Source organism: Manis pentadactyla, chromosome 5 (assembly GCF_030020395.1).
Source record: "Manis pentadactyla isolate mManPen7 chromosome 5, mManPen7.hap1, whole genome shotgun sequence".
NCBI lineage: Eukaryota > Metazoa > Chordata > Mammalia > Pholidota > Manidae > Manis > Manis pentadactyla.
Genome location: NC_080023.1, coordinates 133,727,682 through 133,750,682, shown reverse-complemented (window position 1 = coordinate 133,750,682; position 23,001 = coordinate 133,727,682). Strand labels below are relative to the sequence as shown.

Below are 23,001 nucleotides of genomic sequence, written 5' to 3'. Positions count from 1 at the left end.
CTCCGTCCTCACCTATCAGGCCAGACAGGGACGCCCGCTTCCTTTCGGCTGGAGTTGGGGAGAAGGGCCCCCACTCCTCCTCCAGTCACCAGGACCGGAACTGGGACCCTCACGGAACCTCGGCCGACCGCAGCCAGGGAGCCCACCTCTCCGGCTTAGGCCCTCTCCTCTGCAGCCTCCAGGTTACCACAGACGCTGCGAGCCGCGTCCCGCCCACTGAGAACTGGGCAGGTGATTGGTGGAAACCTGGCTTCCTAGCAACCAGCGCCGCCCCGGCCGCCTGGACTGGAGACTGGTACCTGCTTCCCCCTTGGCTAGAGCTTCGCCGTAGGCGTCGGAGGATATGCCTTCACAGAAGTTGCCAAGCGCTAAAAGGCGGTGTCCCAACTCTGAATGAGGGAGCCTGGTTCGTTGGTCAAGCACTGACATTCTGGAAAATAAGAATAACACGTAGCGGCGCGGGCGAGTGAGACGGAGCAGGCGCAGCTTGGCCACCTCCAACGACAGACAAGGAAGGACCGGCTGCGACACGGAGAAGAAGGTCCCTCGCCCTAATCGGGCGCTCTCCTCAGGGGTTCTCTGTTCCCAGGCTGGCTATCTGAGCGCCTCTTCCCTTAAAGCCCAGGAACTGCGCCCTAATGGCTGAGGTGAAGGTGAAGGTGCAGCCGCCCGACGCAGATCCGGTCGAAATAGAGAACAGGTAAACCAGTGAGTGAGGCTTGCTTCCCGGCTCCCGGGTCCCCGTAGGCGGCCGGTCGTTTGGCAGCCGGAGCCAGTCTCCGGGGACTCGGTAGTGACTGGAGTAAGTTCATTGAGAGCGCAGGAAAGGAACTGACTGCCCATGGGGTTCGGAACCCTCCTCCCATCCCTGGAACGCAGAGCTCTAAGTTCAAAACGAGTTTGACAGTTTACAACTTGATGTAGCTGACTTGCCCCCGAGTTGTTCGGAAGGTTGTGATGATGCTCTTCCTGCATTAAGGGGATCGACGCTCAGAGAAGTCTCGGCGTTTTTCCCATAGTACTGTTGATACATATTCTGCCCCAGGATCGCTCTTGGTACTAAGCGAACTCCCAAGGTAGAGTGGGCAAAGTTAGGGTGCGGTTTGTGATTTCAAAGCATCATTAAGCCAAATGGTTTTGGTGCAGTACTTATGTTTTAGGACACCTAAAACCCCTCCCAATTTGATATTCTCTATCAGTTATCACGTAGTTTTAAAAGACCCCAACTTTCTCAAACTATTATGAATAACACATCTGATGGTCCTATGACAAGGTGAAGATTTGAACTTATTTTTGTTTGGTAGGGATAATTCCAAAAGCAGGCCCCAGTTGTGATGAAATGTCATAACAAATTTTGGCTTCTTACCAGAAGTGTCTGATTTGCCTGCTGCTTACAGATTTATGGCTGCCCATGCACTGTATCTTAACTTGGTCATACTTGTTTCATCTGAGAAAATTGACGCCTCCGCTTTAATATTTTTTTCTGTTTTCATTTCACTTTTGTTAAGTTCTTATTAGTGAGGTAAACAAATATCTTCCTTAAAAACAATAATAATGCAAATGTGTATTTGAAAGTATCTTCCTCAATTTCTAATATGCTTTGATTCAGAACCATTTAGAAACCCAGACTATCTGGCAAATGTGAAAATAGGTATACCGTTTTCAAACTGTTCTGCTTGTATTTTTTCCTCCACTGCCTCTTGAAATAGGTGAAAACATGAATAATGCCATTAATGACTTTGTTCCTAGGATTATAGAATTATGTCATCAGTTTCCTCATGGAATCACAGACCAAGTAATCCAAAATGAAATGCCTCATATAGAAGCCCAGCAGCGGGCAGTGGCCATCAATAGACTGTTGTCCATGGTAAGGTGAATCCAACTAGTTCACCAAATTATATGTTATGATTGTCGTTACTGTTACATAGTCATGAAGCTATTTGAGAGTATATTAGGTTGTGACTATAAGACTCCAAATCAGGAAACAGCTCAGACTGCCCAAAGTGGGGAAATAAATAATGGCACATCATTTTACAAGATGAATGGAATAAATGTGTTTTATCTGTTGTATTTATTAACCTAATTGTCATTGTGATACAGAGGGCACACAGACATAGTCTGTTCTTACCTTCTGTTTGCTTCCTACCACTGGTATTGGATTATTCCCTATGAAATATCCCACCTTTGATTTTCCTGCACGTCATCATGGAGCCAGTTCATTAGGATGCCACTCTCCACAGTCTCACTTGGAGCATTTCAGAAGATAGCAATGAGTCTAGTTGAATGTCAGGAGTGCTGTGCTTCTGGGATGAAGTACAGGCTCAGCCCACAGTAACTCTGCCATTGGGTGTTTCAGTGAAGCTCTCCTACCTGATCTTACCTCTTCTCTTGGGGCCCTAATGTCACTCTCCTTTACTGGCCAAACCACCTCACCTTGTGGCACCCCATGCTCTAACTCTACCCTATTTCTCCTTTCTTTCCCCCACCATCAAAAAGTCCCATGTCCTGAGAGCATCTCAGTTTTGCCTTAGTAGCAACTGGATAAAAGATTTTTACACTAAGGACTCCTCTGAAGACTGATTTGCTTTTGAAAACTACCAGCTTTGTTGGATTTCTAAGGGCTCTAGATAATGGAAATTTGAGAACAGGTGAACTATTAACCACTCCCTAAAACCTTTTAGCCCCAGGTTTGGCAAATTTTTTTATAAAGTGCCGGACAGTGTATGTTTTAGTGTTTGCAAGCCATGTAGTTTCTGTCACAACTACTCTGCAGGAAAGTAGTCATGGACCATACCTCAGCTAATGGCATGGTTATGCTCACAATAAAACTTATATTTATTTTTTTTAAAAAGCAGTGGACCAGATTGCTAACCCAGGCTTTAACCCAAGGAATAAAAGAAATGTTGATAAATTTCTAGTCAGTTCACCACGGTGAAGGATCAGCTCTAGGAGGGATAGTGGAAAGGCTACTGGGAGATGGTGGCAATGGGACATGATTTGTCCCACCACCCTTTCAGCCCTTTCCTTTCTGTCTGAAAATCATCCTCAGTACCTCCCTCTATCTTACCACTTCTGCAACCCCACCTGCTACCAGTCCTATTATCTATAGGTTGTAGGCAGTGATGAAGCTATTGAATAATTTAAAGCAAGGGAGTAGTTAAATAAATCACAAGTGTTGCTGATGTTAGCTCTTAAATGGTTCTCAGATTTGACCCCCCGTTTCTGTTCCTACTACCCCCACATATGTTCAAACTCTTGGCTTTTCCATGGACTACTACAGTGCATCCTAACTAGCTTTCCTGGCTCAATTTGCCTCTGAATGACCAGCCTGTTCTAAATACAGATCTGACCATGTCACTTTCCAGCCAGAATCCTTCTCTCAATACTAGAGATTCAAATTCAAACTCCAGGGCTTACCATACTGAGCCTCTTCTTTCCTCACCTGCCTCATCTCCCTTTAGTACTCTGCCTCAGAAGTTCTATTTCAGAGGGAATCAGTTGTTTGGGGTTCCCTGTCACAGCATGCTGTTTCATGTCTCAGGGCCTTTGCTCATGCTTCCCTGCTTACAAGGCCCTTCTTCCCTTTCCTGATAGAGTGATGAACTCATTATCCTTAAAGACTCAGCACTGCTATCATCTCCCTGAAAGCCTCCCCAAGTTGGGCCAAAGCTGCTTCTCTGAGCAACTATTCCAACCTTTACATACCTCTATGTTAATGCCAACCAGATGGTTTTGAAGTTGGCTGTGTGGTACTTTTTTAGAATTCATGTTTGTCCCCCCAAACACCTACCACAGTACAGTGTTCGGTAAATGTTCATAGGCTAAATTAAACTCCAAATTGAGCTTTGTGGTTTGATTTTGCCAGTTAGTGGGGTCTGGGGAGGGAAGGGGAGGGTATTGCTGTTAATCCATATGTGAACTTATTTCCAAGTAGTGAGTCTGGCCCAGTCTCAACTCATGGGAATGAGGCCTCATTCAATCATGACTTCCCCAAACTTCAGAAGCCCAGTGGTACAGCCATCTGGGTGCTCCTGAGTTCAGACCCAAGAAAATTCAGAAACATATCAGACATGCTTTATTTTACTTTTTATTTGTTATATATTAAAAAAACACTGCAGGTGTTCTGTTCATTGGTTGGCCTTTCTACCTAATTTTCATGTAACAAAAGAAATCACGCTTATCAGTAAATCTCACTATTTGCTTTCTAAATGTTATTTAATCATATTTATAGAATATTTATGCATATTTAGCTTTCAGTTCAACTTTTTATTTATAATTTTTATTTTTATTACATTTATTTTTATATATGTTGATTTGAATTTGAATGTGGATTTTTACTTATTCTAAAGCTGCTTGTCTAAAATTCTTTATGCATTGATTATATATATAATCAAGCCATGATCTAGCTTACAGGAAATTGTTAGGTATTAATATTTTGGAAAATGATGAGATAAAGAGCTAAGTTTTCAAAAATACATTACATGTGATATGTAGGCAAAAACTTGAGTCTCAAGTGAGGCACTGACAAATAACTATGAGAGGTATGATATTTTAGTCTGTCTACAATATTAAGGAGTACATTAATATTTATGATTGATAGGGTATCTCTCCAAAATAATTCACTGCTATTTTCTATAAAAAAATACCTTTAGGGTCAGTTGGATCTCTTAAGGAGCAATACAGGCCTTCTGTATAGAATAAAGGATTCTCAGAATGCTGGGTAAGCACCCAATTTTTTTTTTCAAGAAAATTTTAATTATTACAAAAGTAATACATGTTGGGAAAAAGCAAGTACAGACCTGCATAATGTAAACCTATTCTGCATACATTCCCACCTCCCATCATGAACTCCATTTCCCAGAGATAACTCCTTTTAATAATTTCGTCTATATTCTTTCTTCTAGGTATTTATAAATACATATAGATGATTATATATTTATATACTATATATTTACATATATCTCTTTTATTTATTGATTTTTAAAACAAAAATTGGATCATGCTATCCATACTTTTTTGCAACTTGTTTTTTTCACTTACTGTATCTTGGACATCTTTTCATCCTGGTACATATAGCACTGTCTCATTCTTTTTAAGGTAAGCCCTTCTTTGGTAAATATGTCAATGTGATGATCTTGTCTGCCAATTCACTTATGTAGCCATGTAGATTATTAGATTATCCTATACCTTTTGGCTTTCTAATTCTACCTTATTCCCCTGCAGTAAAATGAAAGGATCAGATAACCAAGAAAAACTAGTATATCAAATCATAGAGGATGCAGGAAACAAAGGTAAGTATATGAAGAAAGAAACAGAAAAAACATGTCTTTAAGCCCAGATATAGGGACTGAGATCCTGGCTTTCCAGGGTGTAGAGAAGTATGTAGAATATACTGCCATTTGTGTTAAAAGGAGAGGGAAATGTAACACACATATATAATATACATAAGCTTTATGACACCCAGGAGTAATGCCATTTTTGCCTCAAGAGAGGCAGGAACCAGGTGGCTGTGGGCAGGGATCGAAAGAAACTTCTGAATTCTGAACCACATGAAAAGTATTATCTATTCAAAATAAATAAAACTCAAGGGTTTTTTTTTAGGTCCTTAGTTTCTAAACTTTGGAAACCTTAGTTTCTTCACCTTATCTGAAAATTGTAGGTAATAACATATCTCTGGTTTTTGCAAAAAGTAAAGGGATGTCTCATGTGGTGTGGCATGTCTGACATAGGTCCTGCAACAGCTATTCAGTTCCTCTCCATCCCCCTTAAAGAATTATGTCCATATCGCTATTGCTGCAATTCAGGATTTATTTGAGTCATTGATAATGGCTTCGGCAATTATGATGTAATCTGAAATCATATCATTCTTAAAACTTAATAGTTAGGAGGTTAAATTAACATTTTAAAAACAGGTTTAAAAAAGTCATTCTACTTAAAAAAAAAACTTCTTCCTCTCTCATTATGCCTTTACACTGGGAAGAAAAGAGCAAATATTTTATGTAAAATTCCTTTTCCATATATAGTACTTATTTCCTTCTTTGAAAGAGAAGTCATAGCTTTCTACGCAGGGCTTTTAGGAGCTATAAGAAGCACAATCTTCCATTTTCCACTTTCTAAATGTAGCATTGTAGAAATAATGGATATACATGCATATACATGCTCACATAAAGAGTTTTTTGGCTCTCCAGTGACAGTGGCAGCTGCTCTTGGCCCAAACTTAAGTTTGTTTGTTTGTTTTCACATACGCAATCTAAAGTGAAAATAACAGGAAACAGGTTGTTACAGAGGGGTTGGAAGAAACAATATATATTAATTCAATAACATTAAAGATTTTTCTTCCACTACACAAATGTCCTTTTCATGTTTTTTAAAAAGTGCCACACTAGGACTCCAAGAAACTTCTGGTTAGAAAATCAAGCACATACTTATTTATTATATTGCATATTTTTGTTATGTTATCTGAAATACTTACCTCTAAGTCACTTAATTTTTCCTATAGCTATGCTTTAGGAATATATACATAAATACATGTTTTGTTAGTTTTAGAGTGAGATACAAGCAATAGGAATATAAACACAAATACTGTGGTGTTCAACTTATTTCACTTTACTTTCTGATAGGAATATGGAGCAGAGATATCCGATACAAAAGTAACTTGCCATTAACAGAAATTAACAAAATTCTAAAGAACTTGGAAAGTAAAAAGCTTATCAAAGCTGTTAAGTCTGTGGCAGTGAGTACTTTTCTCTTTTCTTCCCCAAATGTTCACTGTACATGTAATGTTCCAGGTATATTTCAAGTTTTTATCATTCTTTAAGGTATCTCATGATTTAAAACAACTGGTCAAAAAAAATTTTTTTTAATTTAGCTCATATTGGACTGTTTTGAAGATGCTGCTTAAATGTCACTGCCAGTTACCTCTTAGCTATGTCAGCCCATAATCTAAAACCACTTTTACTCTCTTCAGTAAGAATTTTTGGAATCATGAACATTTTTCCCAGATTTTGTGGTGTGTAAAACAATTCACTTGATTGTGGCATATCATATTACTCATCCAGCAAACATTTGTGTGTTTGCCATGTGCCAGGCACCAATCTGGGTGCTTGAGATACATAGTGAACAAGTCAGAGAAAGATGGAGCATCTCTTCCAGCACATGGTGTTTCTCCTCCTCCTCCACCCCAGCCTGTCACTTCCTGAAGGCGCTCATCCAGAGCTGGCTGCATCAGGGATGCCTAAAGCTGACCTCACTGAGTTACGTGTCAGAAGAGCCAAGGTTTCTAAACTTAAACTTACTTGAACACAAATTTCAGCTTATAAGAATTTGGTGTTCATCCGTGATTTTATTTATCAAATGATATTATGTCTCACCATCCCCTAATTTAGGATATTATTTCTCTTCTACATTTTTAATGAATAATTTCAGATATGTAAAAGTAGAGAAAATAGTATAACCAGTCCTCACATAACTGCTAGCTTCATCTGGCCTTCTACATCTTTATTTTTAACAACTTTATTGAGATACAATTCACATACCATAAAATTCATCCATTTAAAATGTGAAATTCAAAGATTTAGTATATACATAGAGTTGTGCAACCATCACAGTCCTAATCTTAGGGAATTTTCATGTGTGAAATGTTCAAAATGTGACCCTACTGCTAGCAGTCACTCCCCAGACTCCCTGGACTGCTTCTAGGCCCTGACAACCACCGATGTTCTTTCAGTCTCTATAGATTTACCTATTCTGGGCATTTATAAATGAAATCATACAATATGTGGTCTCTCATGTCTGGCTCCTTCACTTAGCCTGATATTTTCAAGATTTCAAACTAAAGTAGTATTAGATTGTAACCCAAAGTATAAAATAAATGAGTCTATACTGATATGTTTGAATAAATAAATACAAAAATGGGGTGAACAAACCTCCTATGAAGAATTCCAAACAATTTATGTAGACACTCAACCCTCAGGGAAGTGGAGTGGAACTCGCCCCCTTAAGTGTGGGCAGTGCAGTGATGTCCTTCCATATATGGGAAGGAAGGGAAAACAGTAACTTCACAGTGGAGAAAACAGAGACACTGCCTCAAGCCAATTGATCGAGGTTAACATCCACACTGGTAAGTCCTATTGATGATCAGTCATCACTGTGATGATCAGGTATCCTGTAATGTGATGAAAAGCGTACTTTACCTCAGTGGTCTTCTTCCCAGTCTAATCATGAGAAAAACATCAGATAAGTCCAAGTGAAGGGACATCTTACAGAATCCTAACTAGTAAATCTCTAAGCTGGCAAGTTCATCAGGAACAAGGAAAGTCTGAGAAACTCACAACCCAAATTTGCCTCAGGAGACAATGCAACCAAAGGTATTGATTGGGCAGGATCCTGAGCCAGAAAAGGGACATGAGGGAAAAACTGAGGAAATCTGAATAAAGTATAGACTTAAGTTAATAATGTATCAATATTGATTCATTAATTGTTACAAATGTATCCTAATAATTTAAGATGTTACTAATAGGGGAAACTGTACAAGATAAACGGAATTCTACCATCTTCATAATTCTATAAATCTAAAACTGCTCTAAAATACAAAATCTGGGTTTTTAAAAAATCTTAGTTTTAGAAGACTATTATCACATCTGTTGTTCATTTTTTCCCCTAGGCCTCAAAAAAGAAGGTGTATATGCTGTATAACCTGCAGCCAGACCGGTCTGTGACTGGTGGAGCTTGGTATAGTGACCAAGATTTTGAATCAGAATTTGTAGAGGTGCTTAACCAACAGTGTTTCAAATTCCTACAAACCAAGGTGAGGCATAACTGAGGAAATATCATTGCAAATCTTTTTTGGAAAGTTTCTTCATAAAGAATGTTTAATCTTGTGTATCATTTTATGGGAATTAAAAATACTGAAATTGATAATTTTTACTAAACAAAATATGTTGTTAATTTCACTCTGTATAAGTTATATTCAGAGAACATCAGTATTGTTGCTAGATTTATGTGTCTACTTTTATAGGCAGAAGCAGCACGAGACAGCAAGCAGAATCCGATGATACAAAGAAATAGTTCCTTTGCTTCATCACATGAGGTGTGGAAGTATATCTGTGAATTGGGAATCAGTAAGGTCAGAATCAGTTTCTAAATTTCATCTTCTTTTTAGAAACTTATTCCAAACATATTTGACCTAGACCCTTTTTTCAGGTGATACCTGTAAACATTCTGCAGAACCCATTTTGAAAAAGTACTGTCTGTCCTAAGCCAGCTGGGCAAAGGCTTTCATTGCCTCAGGCACTGTCTGAACTGTATAGATTTGAACTTGGGATTAGAGCATCAGAGTGGAGGCCAGGCAGTGTGTTTTACTACCAAAGTTCAAGTCTGTTCTGACATGTTCTTGGACATTTCAATGTATGTGCCAGTATCAGTCACCACAATGTTCACTTACTAGTATTGTCCTGTTCAGAAGTGGTGTTACCAGCATAGTTTTCTGAAGGCCTGTACATATGGACACTGTGCTGAATGCCTTTCACAATAAGAAGAAATTGAAGTGGCTGTTTGGTCAAGTCATTTTTATTTCCTAGACCCCATATTTCACATTTATTAAAAAAAACAGGAATTCGGACTATTTGATGTCTAAAGAACTCTCCTCAAACATTTCTTGCCATCAAATTCTTGCCACAGAAATGTTACTTTATGGCTTCTCTATTTTACTTAAGAGAATAGAGACATGAGAAAGTGTCAAGCCTCAGCATGAGATTGGACATCTGTCCCTGGTGTTTCAGTGGTTTGTGCTGACTTGTCCCATCATTCAACCTTTGTGGTTTCACTTACTCACCAGCATGCTTCCCCATTTCACTGAGGAATTATGACCCTTGACTGTTGATAACACACTGCAGAAGGATGTCTTCTTGTCCTTTTTTCTTTTCTAATGTATCCCTTTTTTAGGTAGAGTTGTCCACAGAGGACATTGAAACCATCCTGAATACACTCATTTATGATGGGAAAGTGGAGATGACTATCATTGCTGCAAAAGAAGGCACGGTTGGCAGCGTGGATGGACACATGAAACTGTACAGGGCAGTCAATCCAATCATCCCACCAACAGGTTTGGTCCGGGCTGCCTGCGGACTCTGCCCGGTGAGTTAAAGTGGCTTCACTTTACACTTGGCTACCATCAAGTGCCGGTGCCATTTACCATCAGGCACACCCATTTCTCAAACTCTCAAGGGTTGACCAAGAGCTGCTCAAATCTTCATATAACCTTGAAGAGCAATTTAAAACAGACTTTTAACAAGCAAATCATTGCTTTACATTCTTAGAATAACAGGTTAGGGCAATTTGTGTTTTCTGCTCCTGGTCCTGAAATGGACAGTTTTTGTTTGTTTGTTTGTTTGAAATGGACAGTTTTTGATGAGGGCTAATCATTTAGCCTGAGCAAGGAGAGAATGAGATTGAGATCCTACCATGGGCCAGGCATGTTCTTGAAGATTTGTGTTTAATCCTCTCAGGTCCTTCGGAGCAGGTGGCATTTCCTTAAACATTCAGCAACTTAGGCTAAGGAAGACCTCAGGGTTTCAGCTTCCAATTGACACCAGGCTGCAGACCAGAGAGAACGTTTTCCTCTGCCACATGCCCCACCCAGCACTCCTCATTCATTCTCACATAGTTCCTGAACCATGTGCTGTAGGCTCCGTCCCAGCTCTGATGGCATCTACAGCCTTGTTCTGCTGGTCTTTTATTTCATTATACCAGCACCCTTCACCAAAAGGAAGGTAGCTAAACATGACACATTTGGCTGGTCAAATTAAGTCATATATACAGGTCTCCCTCCCCGTGTTCCTGTTACCTGCTGATAGCCTTTAGTCCAGTGGCAGATGAACATGGTCATCTTAATGCTGCAGTAAAAGGTCATTAGTAACCTTACAACCACTGAGCAGGTCCTATTACAGTGTGTTCTTAAATACAGTCCTGGTTTCTTTCCATTTGCAAGTTTTGTTTTTAGTATTGCTCTAAATGGCTGGGTCTTGGATATTTTGTTAACATAAATTTTAGTTGTAGTTAACATTTAAGACTTTACCTATAACAATTTTAAAACATCATTTGATTATAAACTCTTCTTTTTTAAAGGTTTTTGATGACTGCCATGAAGGTGGTGAGATTTCACCATCTAACTGTATTTACATGACAGAGTGGCTTGAATTTTAACAGTTATGAAGTTACTGACATTCTGTAAATGAAGTTACTATGGGGCAAATAATTTAATTCATGATGGAACATCAAACTCTCTTGAAAGCAAACTATACAATAATGGATAGAGGCTTGCTGCTGTGGAAAAATATATTATTGTCTATGAAGACTAAATTTATATTGACAGAGTAGCCAACAGAATTTGAAGCTGGTAAGGTTAATAGTGAAATCCATTTTTCAATAAATAAAATACTTGGAGCTTCTGGAGGACCATCATCCAGCCTTTCAAGACTTCTGAAGATTCACAGAAAGAGAAGCAAACAAATCCCTGTTTACCAAGTACAGTGTTAATGGCTGGAGTTTAACAATGCCTGTTTCAAAGTTAAGATCGTCATTGGAAATGTTTTATGTCTGGTTCACTCTCACCATTTCTGTTTTCTGTTCTCAGTGGTTTTGTTGAGAAGAAATTAAGCAGAGAAGGCAGGAATACCAGGGGAATATACGCAAACTAGGAGCATGCATGGAGGGAGAGTGGATCATCCCTTTTCCACACACTATTAATTAATCTTTATGTCAGAGATATGTTTTCAGGTGATTATGTCTCTGTACTTGCCACAAACCCAAGTGATGACTAACATCAAGGATATGTTTTTAGCACCTAAACATTACTATTCACATACTAATAGGAATATTGTCATTGGTCCTTTTTTAAAAAAAGTCTTAAAAAGTTTCAGACCTTGTCTCAGTTGTATTATTTGCTAGAACTCTCCCATAGACTCTTATGTAACTAAAATTAAAAATAATCTGTTGCCCTCCATTCACAGTTTATTGGGCTGGGTCACCATTCTTTTCTTGTCTTGTTTTAGATTGGTTTCCTTTTTCTGTTCTAAAAATCATGGTGCAGTAGGTCCAAGCTAAGCAGAAAGCCTTTATAATTGTCCTCAGTTCTAATAGTACTTTCAGTTCTAGTCTTTAGCCATATAGAAGCACTAAGCTATTTAATGCACTTGCACAGAAATTAGATGGTAGGGCCCTTCAGTATCCTAGCTGCTGTACTTGTAGCACTTAAAAGTTTCTGTGTTCAGCACGGGACCAAAGGAAAGAAATTCAAGGTCAGCCACTGTTGAGGCCTGAGTTCAAACATTAGTTTGGAGCTACTCTAAGTGGACAACCATCTGAATGGTTATTTTGAGATGAATAGGATCATTAAAATAAAATTCAGCTCAGGAACCAATTAAGAACCAGATAAATTCTGTGGCCAGCTCTATGGACCTTAGCATTTGATGACACCAAGCACTCTGAAACAAAGATTTCTCAAATATTGGGTATATAGTTAACTGTTGAACATCACAGATTTGAATAGCATGGGCCCACTTATACACAAATTTTTCCAATAAATATATTGAAATTTTTTTTAGAGATTTATGACTATTTGAAAAAACATTTTCTCTAGCTTACTTTATTATAGTAATATAGTATATAGTATATGTAGCATATAAAGTATGTGTAAATCAACTTTCTGTTATCAGTGAGGTTTCCAGTCAACAGTAGGCTATTAGTAGTTAAATTTTGGGGAAGTGAAAAATTGTATGTGGATTTTCAGCTGAGCTGGGGGGGGGTTAGTGTCCCTAACCCTCGTGTTGTTCAAGGGCCAACTGTATATAAGATATAGAAAACCCCAGGAACCTGAAACTAAACAGGGTTTCTCTTTGGCCCCCAGTGAGAGTTGGAATGGTAAGAGGAGTATTATCCTTCCTGGAACCTGGCCTATCACAGAGGCTCTAGTCTTATTTAATGAGAAAACTGAACTTGGAGGAAAGTTAGACATGGAGAGAAGGAACCAGTTTATAATGTTAAATACAGAGTTTACATTGTCTTGACAGCCAGAAATTGATTTTTTTTTAAAGCCTTCAATCAATGGCTAAACTAAAAGTATTCTTCCCTTCACCAGAATAGAGACCCTTGAAACTTTTTTCCCGTAGCATGTTTTTCATTCTGAATATTAACTGAAGGAGAAAAGAAACAATAATTTAAAAATACAGTACCTCTGATGTATATATAGTTAAATGGGTACTTACCCTACAGAAGTCAGCTTGGACCAAAACAAGTTGTGGGGGTCTAGACTTGTGACACCACCAAAAAAATCAAATTGTGAGTAAAATCCTAATCGTTACAGATGATTTTCATTACAATAGAGTATTTTGTTCACTTGAGAGTAGATATTCCTTGGAGTCTGGCAAGGCCTCTCTACAATTAATGATCTATAGAGAATCAAACATAGAATCATGAGAGACCATGACTTGATGGTTTAAATGAATAGTTTGTGTGGAATTCTTCCATGAAATTCCTCTGATCTTTGGTGGTGAATAAACTTTACAGAATCTTGATTTTTTATGGTGATCGACTAGGCAAACTAGTCAAGTTCAAGTTGAGTCACTTATACTTTGAACTATTTACTCACTATTAGATGGTGGGTGAGAAGAGACTATAATACACATGCCCTAGACCAGTGCTGTCCAACTGAATTTTCTGTAATGGTGGAAATATTCTAAATCTGTCCAATAGGGTAGCCATTAGCCACCTGTGGCTGCTGAGCCAGTGTGGATGAGATGAGAAACAGAATTTTCATTTTTAGAGCCTCCTGGGGTTCTGGCCACCATACTGGGCAGCACAACTCAGTCACATAGGTCTAATTATTTCTATAAGAATTAAGAGTGTCCTATAGCATCTGACTACGCTGATGGACAGTAACTGTAATGTGGTATGTGGTAGGGAATTGATAATGGGGGAAATCTAGTAACCACAGTGTTGCTCATGTGATTATATATTAATGATAAATAGATAGATAAATAATAATAAATAAATCAAGCAAGCAAGCGAAATCTGAGGAACTCACCCCTAAGAGGAGCCTAAGGAGACATTATAAATAAATACAAATATAAATACCAGAGATACGGTATTTCAGGAAGGGGTCCTGGAACAGAAATATGACATTTGGTTAAAAAACTAAGGACATTTGAATAAAGTATGGACTTCAGTTAAAAAAAAAAAAGTATCAAAATTATTTCTCAATTGTATATATTTGTTTTTTTCTATGGCAGAGGAGAACAAAGTATTATGAACTGTTACTTGCATAAGTTTGTAATTTTTTGAGAAAGGACTTAAGAAAACAAAGCAGAGTGTAAGAACAATTAGTAATCCCAAGTAATTCAAATAATATAGAATTAAACTTTGATTATAGGCATGGTCAAATCAATGCTAAACTATCTTTTTAAGAAAATTACTATTCAATTGATTTACCTAATTTGCTTTTCACTAACTTGTCAAATAAGTTGCCTTAAATCCTAATTATTGTAATTTAATAAGTAATACCTGTTCAGTATAACAACTCAGATAATCTCCAGGTATATAAAATAGGAGATGTACACTACACTGTACCTGCCAAAATTCCCATCCCCCAAAGATAATTACTATTAAAAGTTTATAGAGTTTTTCCTGACTTTTTTCTTTGAGCACATTTAGAAACCAAAAGACTTTTAATGATGGCTTTGAGTCCCTTTTGGGCATAAAAACTGTGGAAATTCACATTACTACAGCAAACAACAGGTTCTGCAACAGCAAATATGAATTCACTGGAAATTGTTTGAGGTAACAAAACAGCCAAAAAATATTGGGAAATGAAAAGGTCTGTTTTGAGGGAGTATGAGCAGAAGAAAAACTCATGGAATGATGCTTGAAACACATCTAAAGGACCACGGGAATTAAAAGGAACTCTACAAAACAAAATTGGAGGTAAGGAAAGATTTTTTTTAAAAACTTAAGACTTTTAACAAAATCCAAATTGTTCTCATGATTTCACCCTTTGACATGTTCATTTCTCATAAAGGGTCATTTAAAGCACCTAAGTTAATCCTTATGGCAGAAGTTACAAATGGATGGTTTGGACTTTGGGTGTCCTGAAGCATTTATAAATTTTTATACTGTAATTACCAACTAACATAATCCATATGGACATGAGTTAGACATAATTCAGGTCCCTATGGATTGTATGTAAATGCATACATGTATTTTCCCTGGATATAAAAACTATTGCATGGTTTTTTCAAAAATATCAGAAAACTGGCAATACCCTGCCACATTCCCACATGGCAGCAGTTTAGACAGGGCAAGAGCTTTCCACATTGCCCTAATCTTCATAACTCTGGTCTTGCACAAATCTAGTCAGCTGTGCTTTTATATATATATATATATATATATGGGCTGGGCCTAAATTCCCTGCCTGATCTTTGTGGACCCTTATATATCATTCTCTTTCACATGTTTGAAGGACTGGGGCAGGGTGTCAAAGGTGAAGGCCCTAGTCTGGGATTAATGTCCTGGGCCAGCTTAGCAGATAGTACTTTGAGATCTAAGCCAACACTCTGGACCTTTAGTCATGTCTTCTTTCCCCAATAAAACAAAAGTTTTATTTCAAAGAGGTTTAACTCCTCAAAAAAATGTAACTCCTATAACATACAGAAAACCTATTTAGTTTTAAGCTGGGCTGGGAATCAGGAAACCTGGATTCTATTTTTGTCTGACTCTCTTTGAACAGATGAGGGTGATTAAGCTGTCCTTATGTCCCTTACCAAATAGGAAAAATACTGCTTTAGTTCATTGCAGCTCACTTTGGGGAGGTGTAGATTCTGGAAAGTGGAAATGCTCTTTGTAACTTAGGCTAAACATTGGAACTTGTGTTTGCTTTTTAGGCATTTGTGGAACTTAACTTGACCTGTTTTCCATGTCCAGTAATCACCTGATAATAGATAACTTACCTATTAACAATCTAATAATTGCTCTACCTCTATATCAGTATGCAAAATAGCAGAAATCATCCTGTCTATGCTGGTACTTTCAGCATCGACTTTACCACACTAATCAGTTCATGAAACTCCGTGTTCTGGAAATGGCCACGGTCAGTGAATCTGTACAGTTTGGCATCCAACCTATCAGCCACTTCTTGTTGTTCTTTCCAGGGAAGGAAAGGATCATCAGTGGAGCCAAACTGCACAATGTGAGGGCAGTTGGCTTTGATCTTCTCCCATTGCCAGGGGCGGCTGAAGTATCCTATGGGGAAAAATATACATGACCTATCATTGCCTATGGATAATTTCCATTCTAGTCATTCTAAAATATCTAATAAAGACCATAGCAGAGACACAACAAATCAGAGCCTAAGTGTGAGTCAGAAGACACCCTTTAGCTTTCAAATCTGTAAGGCTTATACCGTACCTACTTATGAAGTATATGGCTCACATAAAACCCCACCTCTAGGGTTCAGTTCTAGATTATGGACTAGAAAAGGGTCTACCACCTCTCAAAGTGCCTAACATATCCAAAGGTGGATGGTAAATATTTCTTGTATGCTATCAGATTTTTTTTTAACCTATCTAGAAGACAATACTGTTTTATAACCTGAACAAATAGCTCCGTGACTGGAGGAAGGGCTTTTTTGGGGGTTTTGCCCTCAAACTTACCACTTGCACGCTCATTTTCATCCCCCAAGTCTGAGGTGTATGCAGACACTAATACAATAGCATATACTCGATGTGTTTCTGCATACCTGCAGAGAGAGAAATAATGTCAGCTAATACTGCTAAGTCTGATCACCAAAAAGTCAATAAAACACCTAAAACCTGGTTTAGCTTACAAAAAATATGTGCTATATGCTGTAGAGATAATATGAAAAATAGTAAGGAAAATGCAGAACTACGAGCCAGTGGTTAATGAATTAACCTTGGCTACTTAATGTCATTTTTCAAGGCAGCCCAAACCTCTTCTGTAATCCTTTCCAAACAAGCATAAAAAGTGTAATCATTCTCCTTGAAGCACACATTAATCTACCTTTAGTATGCATCAGCATTACCCTGTTAACGTGGATTCCAGGACTCAGTCCCAGAGCATCTGATTCAGAGGGTTGGAATTGAGGACCACAGATCTGCATTTTAAGGTATGACACCTCCTCCAATCCAGGTGGCTAATGCAAGTGATCTGCACTTGCATTAAGAAATATTTTAAGAAACTCTGAACAACAGCAGCAATGTACCTCTTGGCACATACTCCACGCTGCATTCTATTACTCATTTGCGTCACATGAAATCTATCTCCCCTAATAAGCCATCAGCTCCTCACGGGCAGGATAAGCCTTCTTGATCTTTGTAACCCTGGTACCTTATACAGTGCCCACCAAGAAGACACTCAGCTAACTAGCTTCAGACAGTTCACTCACTCAGCAAAGACTAGGCTAAGGGAAGATGTGGAATAGCAATAGTTTGAAAAGGCCTCTTACCAGGACAGATTTTAGGGTTAATATTTTGTTCTTGGGCCTAAACGTTTTCCCCTGACCTTTTGTTTTGAAAAATTTCAAATCTACAGAAAAGTTAGAGGAACAAGTATGTAGATCATTAATTTACCTTTCACCCCCAAATACTTCAGCATGTATCCCCTAAAAACAAAGCCTTTCTCTTATATAACCACAGTACCATTTTACCAAATAAATTTAACATTGATAGAGTAATATTACCTGTGTTCATTTTTCCCCAATTGTACCAAAGATGTTCTTTAAAACTGCTTTTCAATCCTAGATCTAGTCAAAGATTATGAATCACATCTGGTTTTCATGACTCTCTAGTGACTTTTAAATGTTTTATTTTAAATGACATTGATATTTTTTCAGAATGTAGGCCAGCTGTCTTGTGCATTATCACCTAAACTGAATTTGTCTGTTTCCCCACGATTAGACAGAGGATAAACACTTGGCATGCTGTGTCCTTCCTGCTCCATCACATCAGAGGCACACAATGCCGGTTTAACCCCATTATTGATGAAATCAGGTTTGATTACTTAAAGTAATATCCACCAGATCCCAACACTGTAAACACAATTTCCCTTTTGTGATTAGTAAGTAATCTGTGGGGTGGTCCTCTGTGACTGTCAATATCTGGTTCCCCTACAATCTTAAACCAAATGGTTTTGGCATCTGTTTTTCTCCTTGCCCACCTTAACTTTGGAAGTCAATTTTTAGAAGGTTGCTGACAATCCTGCAATAAGTTTCATGGGCCTTAAAAGAAGGCACATCTTTATTAGTCAATGGGCTGAGCAAAATTCAGTTGGCCTTAAGTTACAGATTTCAACAAAAAAGTATTTCTTCATTTTCCAGACAACCCCTGGCAGCTTATAAACACTATGACTATATGATAATTCTCTATCTCCACACTGAAAAGCATTATTCTTATACCTTCTATTGGTGAGACTGAACAATAATGGAATTTGGCAAGATCCTGATAATGTAATTTATGTGACATTCTGAGTGACTGCATGGGACAAGAGGCTACTCAAAAATTATAATTCTTTGTTATCCAGCCTAGCAAATGTGGGGGAAACCCAACCCTGAAGGACTTACTCAGCGTGCTAAGTCCTTACTCTCAGGGAGAGATCAGGGATGTGCCCATGAAATCTAAGGACTGTGATTTGGGGGTGGGGTAATAGCCTCCACCCTCCAACATATTGAGCACCTACCATATGCTAGATACTCATCTAGGCACTAGGGTTTCAGTGTCTGAATGAACAAAATCCCACCTTCATGAAGCTTATATTCTATTGCAAGAGACACATGAGAAATAAACAGGATGTCAGATCAAAGTGCTAAAGATAAGGTATAAAGGGGATAGGATGGGATGTATGAGTGGGATGAAGCTGCTGTTTCATGTGGAGTGATTAGAGAAGACTTCACGGAAAGGAGATATTCGAGCAGAGAATTAAAGGAGGAGAAAGCCACACAGGCATCTACAGAAAGAGTGCCCCAAGTAGAAAAATGGCAAGTACAGGCTTAAGGCAGGTGCACACCTGGCCTGTTCAAGAAACTGCAATGAGGTCTGTGAACCAGGCTGGGGGCCGTGAAGGAGAGATGGTAGAGATGACAACAGCTAGTGGGGGATGAAGGCTGAGGATTTTCTTCAGAGGGTGACAGGAAGCCACTGGGGTTTGCAGCCACACATGTTTTAAAAGGATCACTGTGTCCCAGTAAGATCAGAAAACCCTTTAAAATGTACAAACCAAACCAGGAAGGAATAAGGACAGATTATGTTACCACTTTTGAGGTCAGTACTGTTGCCTCTGTAGGTGAAATTTAAGATATACACTGGTATTTCCCAAGCAAGCATGTCTGGAGCCCACACCGAGGGTGACAATTCAACATGGATCACACCTCATGGCCGCAATGGCCCCGGAACTGTGACCTATGATGATGGTCTTCTCATCACAGTGCAGCTCCGTCTCCATGAAGGGCAGCCAGATGCTCTCCTGTGCTGTAACTGAGGTTCAGAGTAATGAAAGTCTGTCATTTGATAGGGACAGTTTTAGTGTACTGCTGCCCTACCTTTCAAATAGATGACTACTCAGCAGTTAAGAGCTTTAAAACTGCAGGATAACAATGGGGATGGGACTGTTTTAACAGTCAAAGATGTATGTGCTGCTATTTGAAAGACTCAAATCTGTAGTTTGGATATATATACATATATTTGCTTTTATTTTTACCATGTTTGTTAAGAAAATACTCAGAAAATAATATAACTAAAAAAAGCTGAAAGGTTTAATGTGAACTTTCAAACTTAAAAAAGAAACTCTTGACAACTTTCTTTCTTGAATTCACATTATATATTTCTTTCCAAAAAGGAAATTTCTAAAACAAGTCATAGGCATACTCAGAACAAAAAAATTACATTTTTAAATATTAGGATCTCATAATAACATAAATTCTGCCTGAAAAGTATCTGTTGACTTACATAAGGGAAATCGAATTGCTTGCAAAGTTGAAAGTTAAATTTACCAAGCCCAGATGCTTTTCTTGATCCTTCCTAGAATTTTCTATTGTTTTTTGGTTCACACCCTCCTCCCCAAACTACTTGCTATCATGCATTCTTAAGTATATATTTGCTTATGCTTCTCTACTATGATATTCCTGCTCTCCACTAGGAAAATGGTGAGATCAAAATCCAACAAGATGAGTCTATTTAAAAACACATTTAAAACTTACTTGGGTCGGGCATGTTCTTAGCCAAACACTGGAAACCAGGTATCTATGACATGAGAGGGGGGGAAAAAGCTTATAATAAAGAGCTTAATTACAACTAATACTTTGTTAATAAGAAATTAAACACCTGGTATGATCTTTCTCAATTCCATAAGTAATTTGCTTATATTACAAAATGAAGTGGCTTAAGTGCTACAGGGTTACATATGAATACACAATCCCTAATAACCTCCATCTGGCTGTCCTCTACACAGCCAGTTCTGCAGGTCTCTAAATAAAAGAGAACTGTATCTGCATTTGTACTGTAGGCATATGTCTATGGAGAGGGCATGAGTGAATGCTTTCTAGATAAACTGACCTGGAGCCAAACAGACTATGTGCCAGGGAATGTATAAAACAGGGTGGTACAGAAACGTGGTAAGAAAGTTGGAAATCCTGTTTTCTTTAGACAGCTTCAGCCCTGACCTTTTGGTTTGTAGCTCTGGCCATAGTTTTCAGCCAAAACTCTGGAATTTGTACTCTACGGACCTACTCTAGTGTTGCAGAAGATGGCAAATCAGGTAGCAGTCTTATTGCCTGGTTATGGAAAAGTTTTTAAAAATATCAAGATGAATAAGACAACCTACAGTAGGTTACCATTTTTTTAAAGCACATAAAGAAGCCAAGTTAATATGTTAAGGTATACATACATAGGCTACAAAAGTAATTTTTAAAAGAGAAGCAAATGAAAAAAATTTCAGGATAGCAGGGAAATGGTATTGGGTACATACAGGTGGCTTCGAAGGTACTGTTAATATTCTAGATTTCAGTTTGGTGATGGATTCTCAGGTCTTCATTACATTATGCTGCATAATTTACATACATGTTACATGCATCCTTTCTATGTATTAAATATTACATACTGATTTTTTTTTAATCGAGAAGACAGATGTAAAATTATCTGGGGAAGTCCCAAATCTGAACCAGCAGCAGATACAAGGAGGGGATGGAGCTCAGGCTCTGTAGTTCTGGGAGAAGGTGCCTATACTCTTTTAAGGACTGAGCCCTCAAATAAGTCTTCCAGGCAATGTTACCAACCAAAATCCCGACCACTAGTTCGAGAGTTTATACAAGGCAGCAAGGGCGAGCAATGAAAACACAAGGGGCATTGCTGAGAGGAGGGGAGCGAAACAGGGTTCAACTCGAGTCCTCCGTCCCCTCCAGCTCCAGGCTGACTTCCCAGCGCAGCGAGGCGTGTGTCTTACCTGATCCAGCGCCTTCCTGACCCAGCCATACCAGCCGTGGGTGGCCACATCCCCGCCGCCATTCCCGGGAACAATCACTGCCTTGCTCGGAGAGGCCATGAGCGCAAAGGGGCCGTGCCCCGGCCGCCGTCCCGCGGAGCTCGGAGCCGCGGGCTGCGTCGGCGGGAAGCCCGCCCTGCGGCATTCCGGGAACTGTAGTTCTGGACGGTTCGCTCACTAGGGCCTTTCTTATAGCACAGGGCAGCCAAAAATAAAACTTGAGAGTTTCCACTAAATATCAGCCACCTTTTACTTGCCTCTTACTAGAGCTTTCAATTTTTCCCCATCTTATTTAGGACGGGCCATGTGACATGCCCAGAGTTATTATATCTTTACTAGAATTACTGATATTTTCACAGAAAGTTGGTTTTTGTTCCAAACAGGCAAAAACAATCTATTTGTTGGGGCAAGCCATATTATTTTTCCTTCTGATCTAAAAACAGTTCTTAGAATAGTATCAGGCCTGGCTGTTACTGTTCATTGCTTTAAAAGGTATCCTTTTAAAAGCTATCTCTGTTGATGTAGGGCACATGAGTAACAGTCAAACCAATTTAGAAGCTGGGGAAACTGAGGTACCAATGAAAGGGTTTATCTGTTATAATATGGCAGGCCTTAAGTTTTAGGAACTGGTCACATTACGGGCAGACACTAGAATAGAGTCCTCAGTCCTTGTCTTCAAGTATGAAAAGAATTTTAACACGTGACACTTAGGAGTATGTAAGCAAGCAGTGCACTTTATCAGACAACCAAGGAAACAGAAACACCTTCACAACCAAAGTGGGGTGCTCAAGTAAGAGTCAGCCCTGGAATTCGAGATGGCAGCATGAGAGGCGAGACAGAGAATTCCTCCCAAAACCACATACAGTATGAAAATATAGTTAATAAAACTAGCCCTAAGACAGCAACAGGAATGATGGCTGCACCAGACTGCATACAGACCTCACCAACAGAGCCAACCTCACTAAACAGGGTAAGGTACTAAAGCCTTGATCCAGAGCGACTCAAGCCCTTCTCCCATCTCAGCTCACCAGCGCGAGGAAGAGAAACAGAGCAGGGAGGGGGTGGAAGCCTAAGACTGCTGAACATCCAGCCCTGGAGGTCTGCTTTGGAGCAAAAACCTACACTGTATGGTGCTCTGGAGGTTGGTGGGGTTGGGGAGCTGGGACAGGCGGAGTGCATGAGAGACTGAGATTCCAGCCATTTGTGGAGGACAGGGATCCACATACGGCTGCTCTGGGACAAAGGAAAGGCAAGTGGTTTGAGAGGCTTTCTAGCAGCAAGAGGGCTGCTGAAGGGATGGGGTTTGCACGGAGCTTGGTACACGAGAGAAGGGATAGGTGGACAGGGTTGTCTGGGTGCACTCTGCCCAGCAGGTTGGGAACTTTGAGGAGCTTCATGCACTCCATTCCCTTGGCTGCCTACTCAGCTCCGAGGCCCTCCACTGTGACATGCAGCCTCCTGCAC

At 39.2% G+C, this 23,001-nt stretch overlaps 3 protein-coding genes and 1 long non-coding RNA gene across 6 annotated transcripts in view; 1 reads left to right on the top strand and 3 right to left on the bottom strand.

The window, feature by feature from the left end:
• The window catches only part of DZANK1 (double zinc ribbon and ankyrin repeat domains 1), a 115,095-nt gene extending 114,799 nt beyond the window's left edge, over positions 1 to 296 (bottom strand). For both annotated transcript variants that reach the window (XM_036892220.2, XM_057502696.1), the window contains exon 1: positions 13 to 296. The gene's annotated coding sequence lies outside the window, so the exon portion shown is untranslated. The remainder of the gene's footprint in view (positions 1 to 12) is intronic.
• A 205-nt stretch (positions 297 to 501) lies between these two features.
• POLR3F (RNA polymerase III subunit F) lies at positions 502 to 14,676 on the top strand. Of its 2 annotated transcripts, none has more exons than XM_036892224.2 (9): positions 502 to 700; positions 1,750 to 1,867; positions 4,653 to 4,720; positions 5,224 to 5,291; positions 6,621 to 6,733; positions 8,663 to 8,806; positions 9,017 to 9,088; positions 9,943 to 10,134; positions 11,125 to 14,676. In XM_036892224.2, exons 1-9 carry the CDS (start codon positions 639 to 641, stop codon positions 11,200 to 11,202), a joined length of 915 nt encoding a protein of 304 aa, XP_036748119.1. In that variant the 5' UTR covers positions 502 to 638; the 3' UTR covers positions 11,203 to 14,676. The 2 variants fall into 2 exon arrangements, with proteins under 2 accessions (XP_036748119.1, XP_036748118.1); XM_036892223.2 differs by having other exon boundaries at positions 9,017 to 9,124.
• Positions 5,791 to 8,665, bottom strand: LOC130683852 (uncharacterized). Its single transcript, XR_008997885.1, has 2 exons — positions 7,926 to 8,665; positions 5,791 to 6,250 (listed from the first exon to the last, which is right to left on the bottom strand). It is a non-coding gene; the product is annotated as an uncharacterized LOC130683852 (long non-coding RNA).
• Positions 14,246 to 21,650, bottom strand: RBBP9 (RB binding protein 9, serine hydrolase). The gene is made up of 5 exons (XM_036892225.2): positions 21,499 to 21,650; positions 20,258 to 20,300; positions 19,430 to 19,535; positions 16,701 to 16,786; positions 14,246 to 16,290 (listed from the first exon to the last, which is right to left on the bottom strand). Exons 1-5 carry the CDS (start codon positions 21,595 to 21,597, stop codon positions 16,064 to 16,066), a joined length of 561 nt encoding a protein of 186 aa, XP_036748120.1. The 5' UTR covers positions 21,598 to 21,650; the 3' UTR covers positions 14,246 to 16,063.
• Positions 21,651 to 23,001: the final 1,351 nt, after the last annotated feature.

Bases quoted from the DNA above. Each gene is read 5' to 3' on its own strand.
- POLR3F (XM_036892223.2), top strand. From the start codon at position 639: ATGGCTGAGGTGAAGGTGAAGGTGCAGCCGCCCGACGCAGATCCGGTC. The intron at 6,734-8,662 runs GTGAGTACTTTT...TTTTTCCCCTAG, and splicing joins AAGCTGTTAAGTCTGTGGCA to GCCTCAAAAAAGAAGGTGTA. The intron at 8,807-9,016 runs GTGAGGCATAAC...CTACTTTTATAG, and splicing joins TCAAATTCCTACAAACCAAG to GCAGAAGCAGCACGAGACAG.
- RBBP9 (XM_036892225.2), bottom strand. From the start codon at position 21,597: ATGGCCTCTCCGAGCAAGGCAGTGATTGTTCCCGGGAATGGCGGCGGG. The intron at 19,536-20,257 runs GTAAGTTTTAAA...TCTGAACCTCAG, and splicing joins TAAGAACATGCCCGACCCAA to TTACAGCACAGGAGAGCATC. The intron at 16,291-16,700 runs GTAAGTTTGAGG...TTTTCCCCATAG, and splicing joins TGAAAATGAGCGTGCAAGTG to GATACTTCAGCCGCCCCTGG.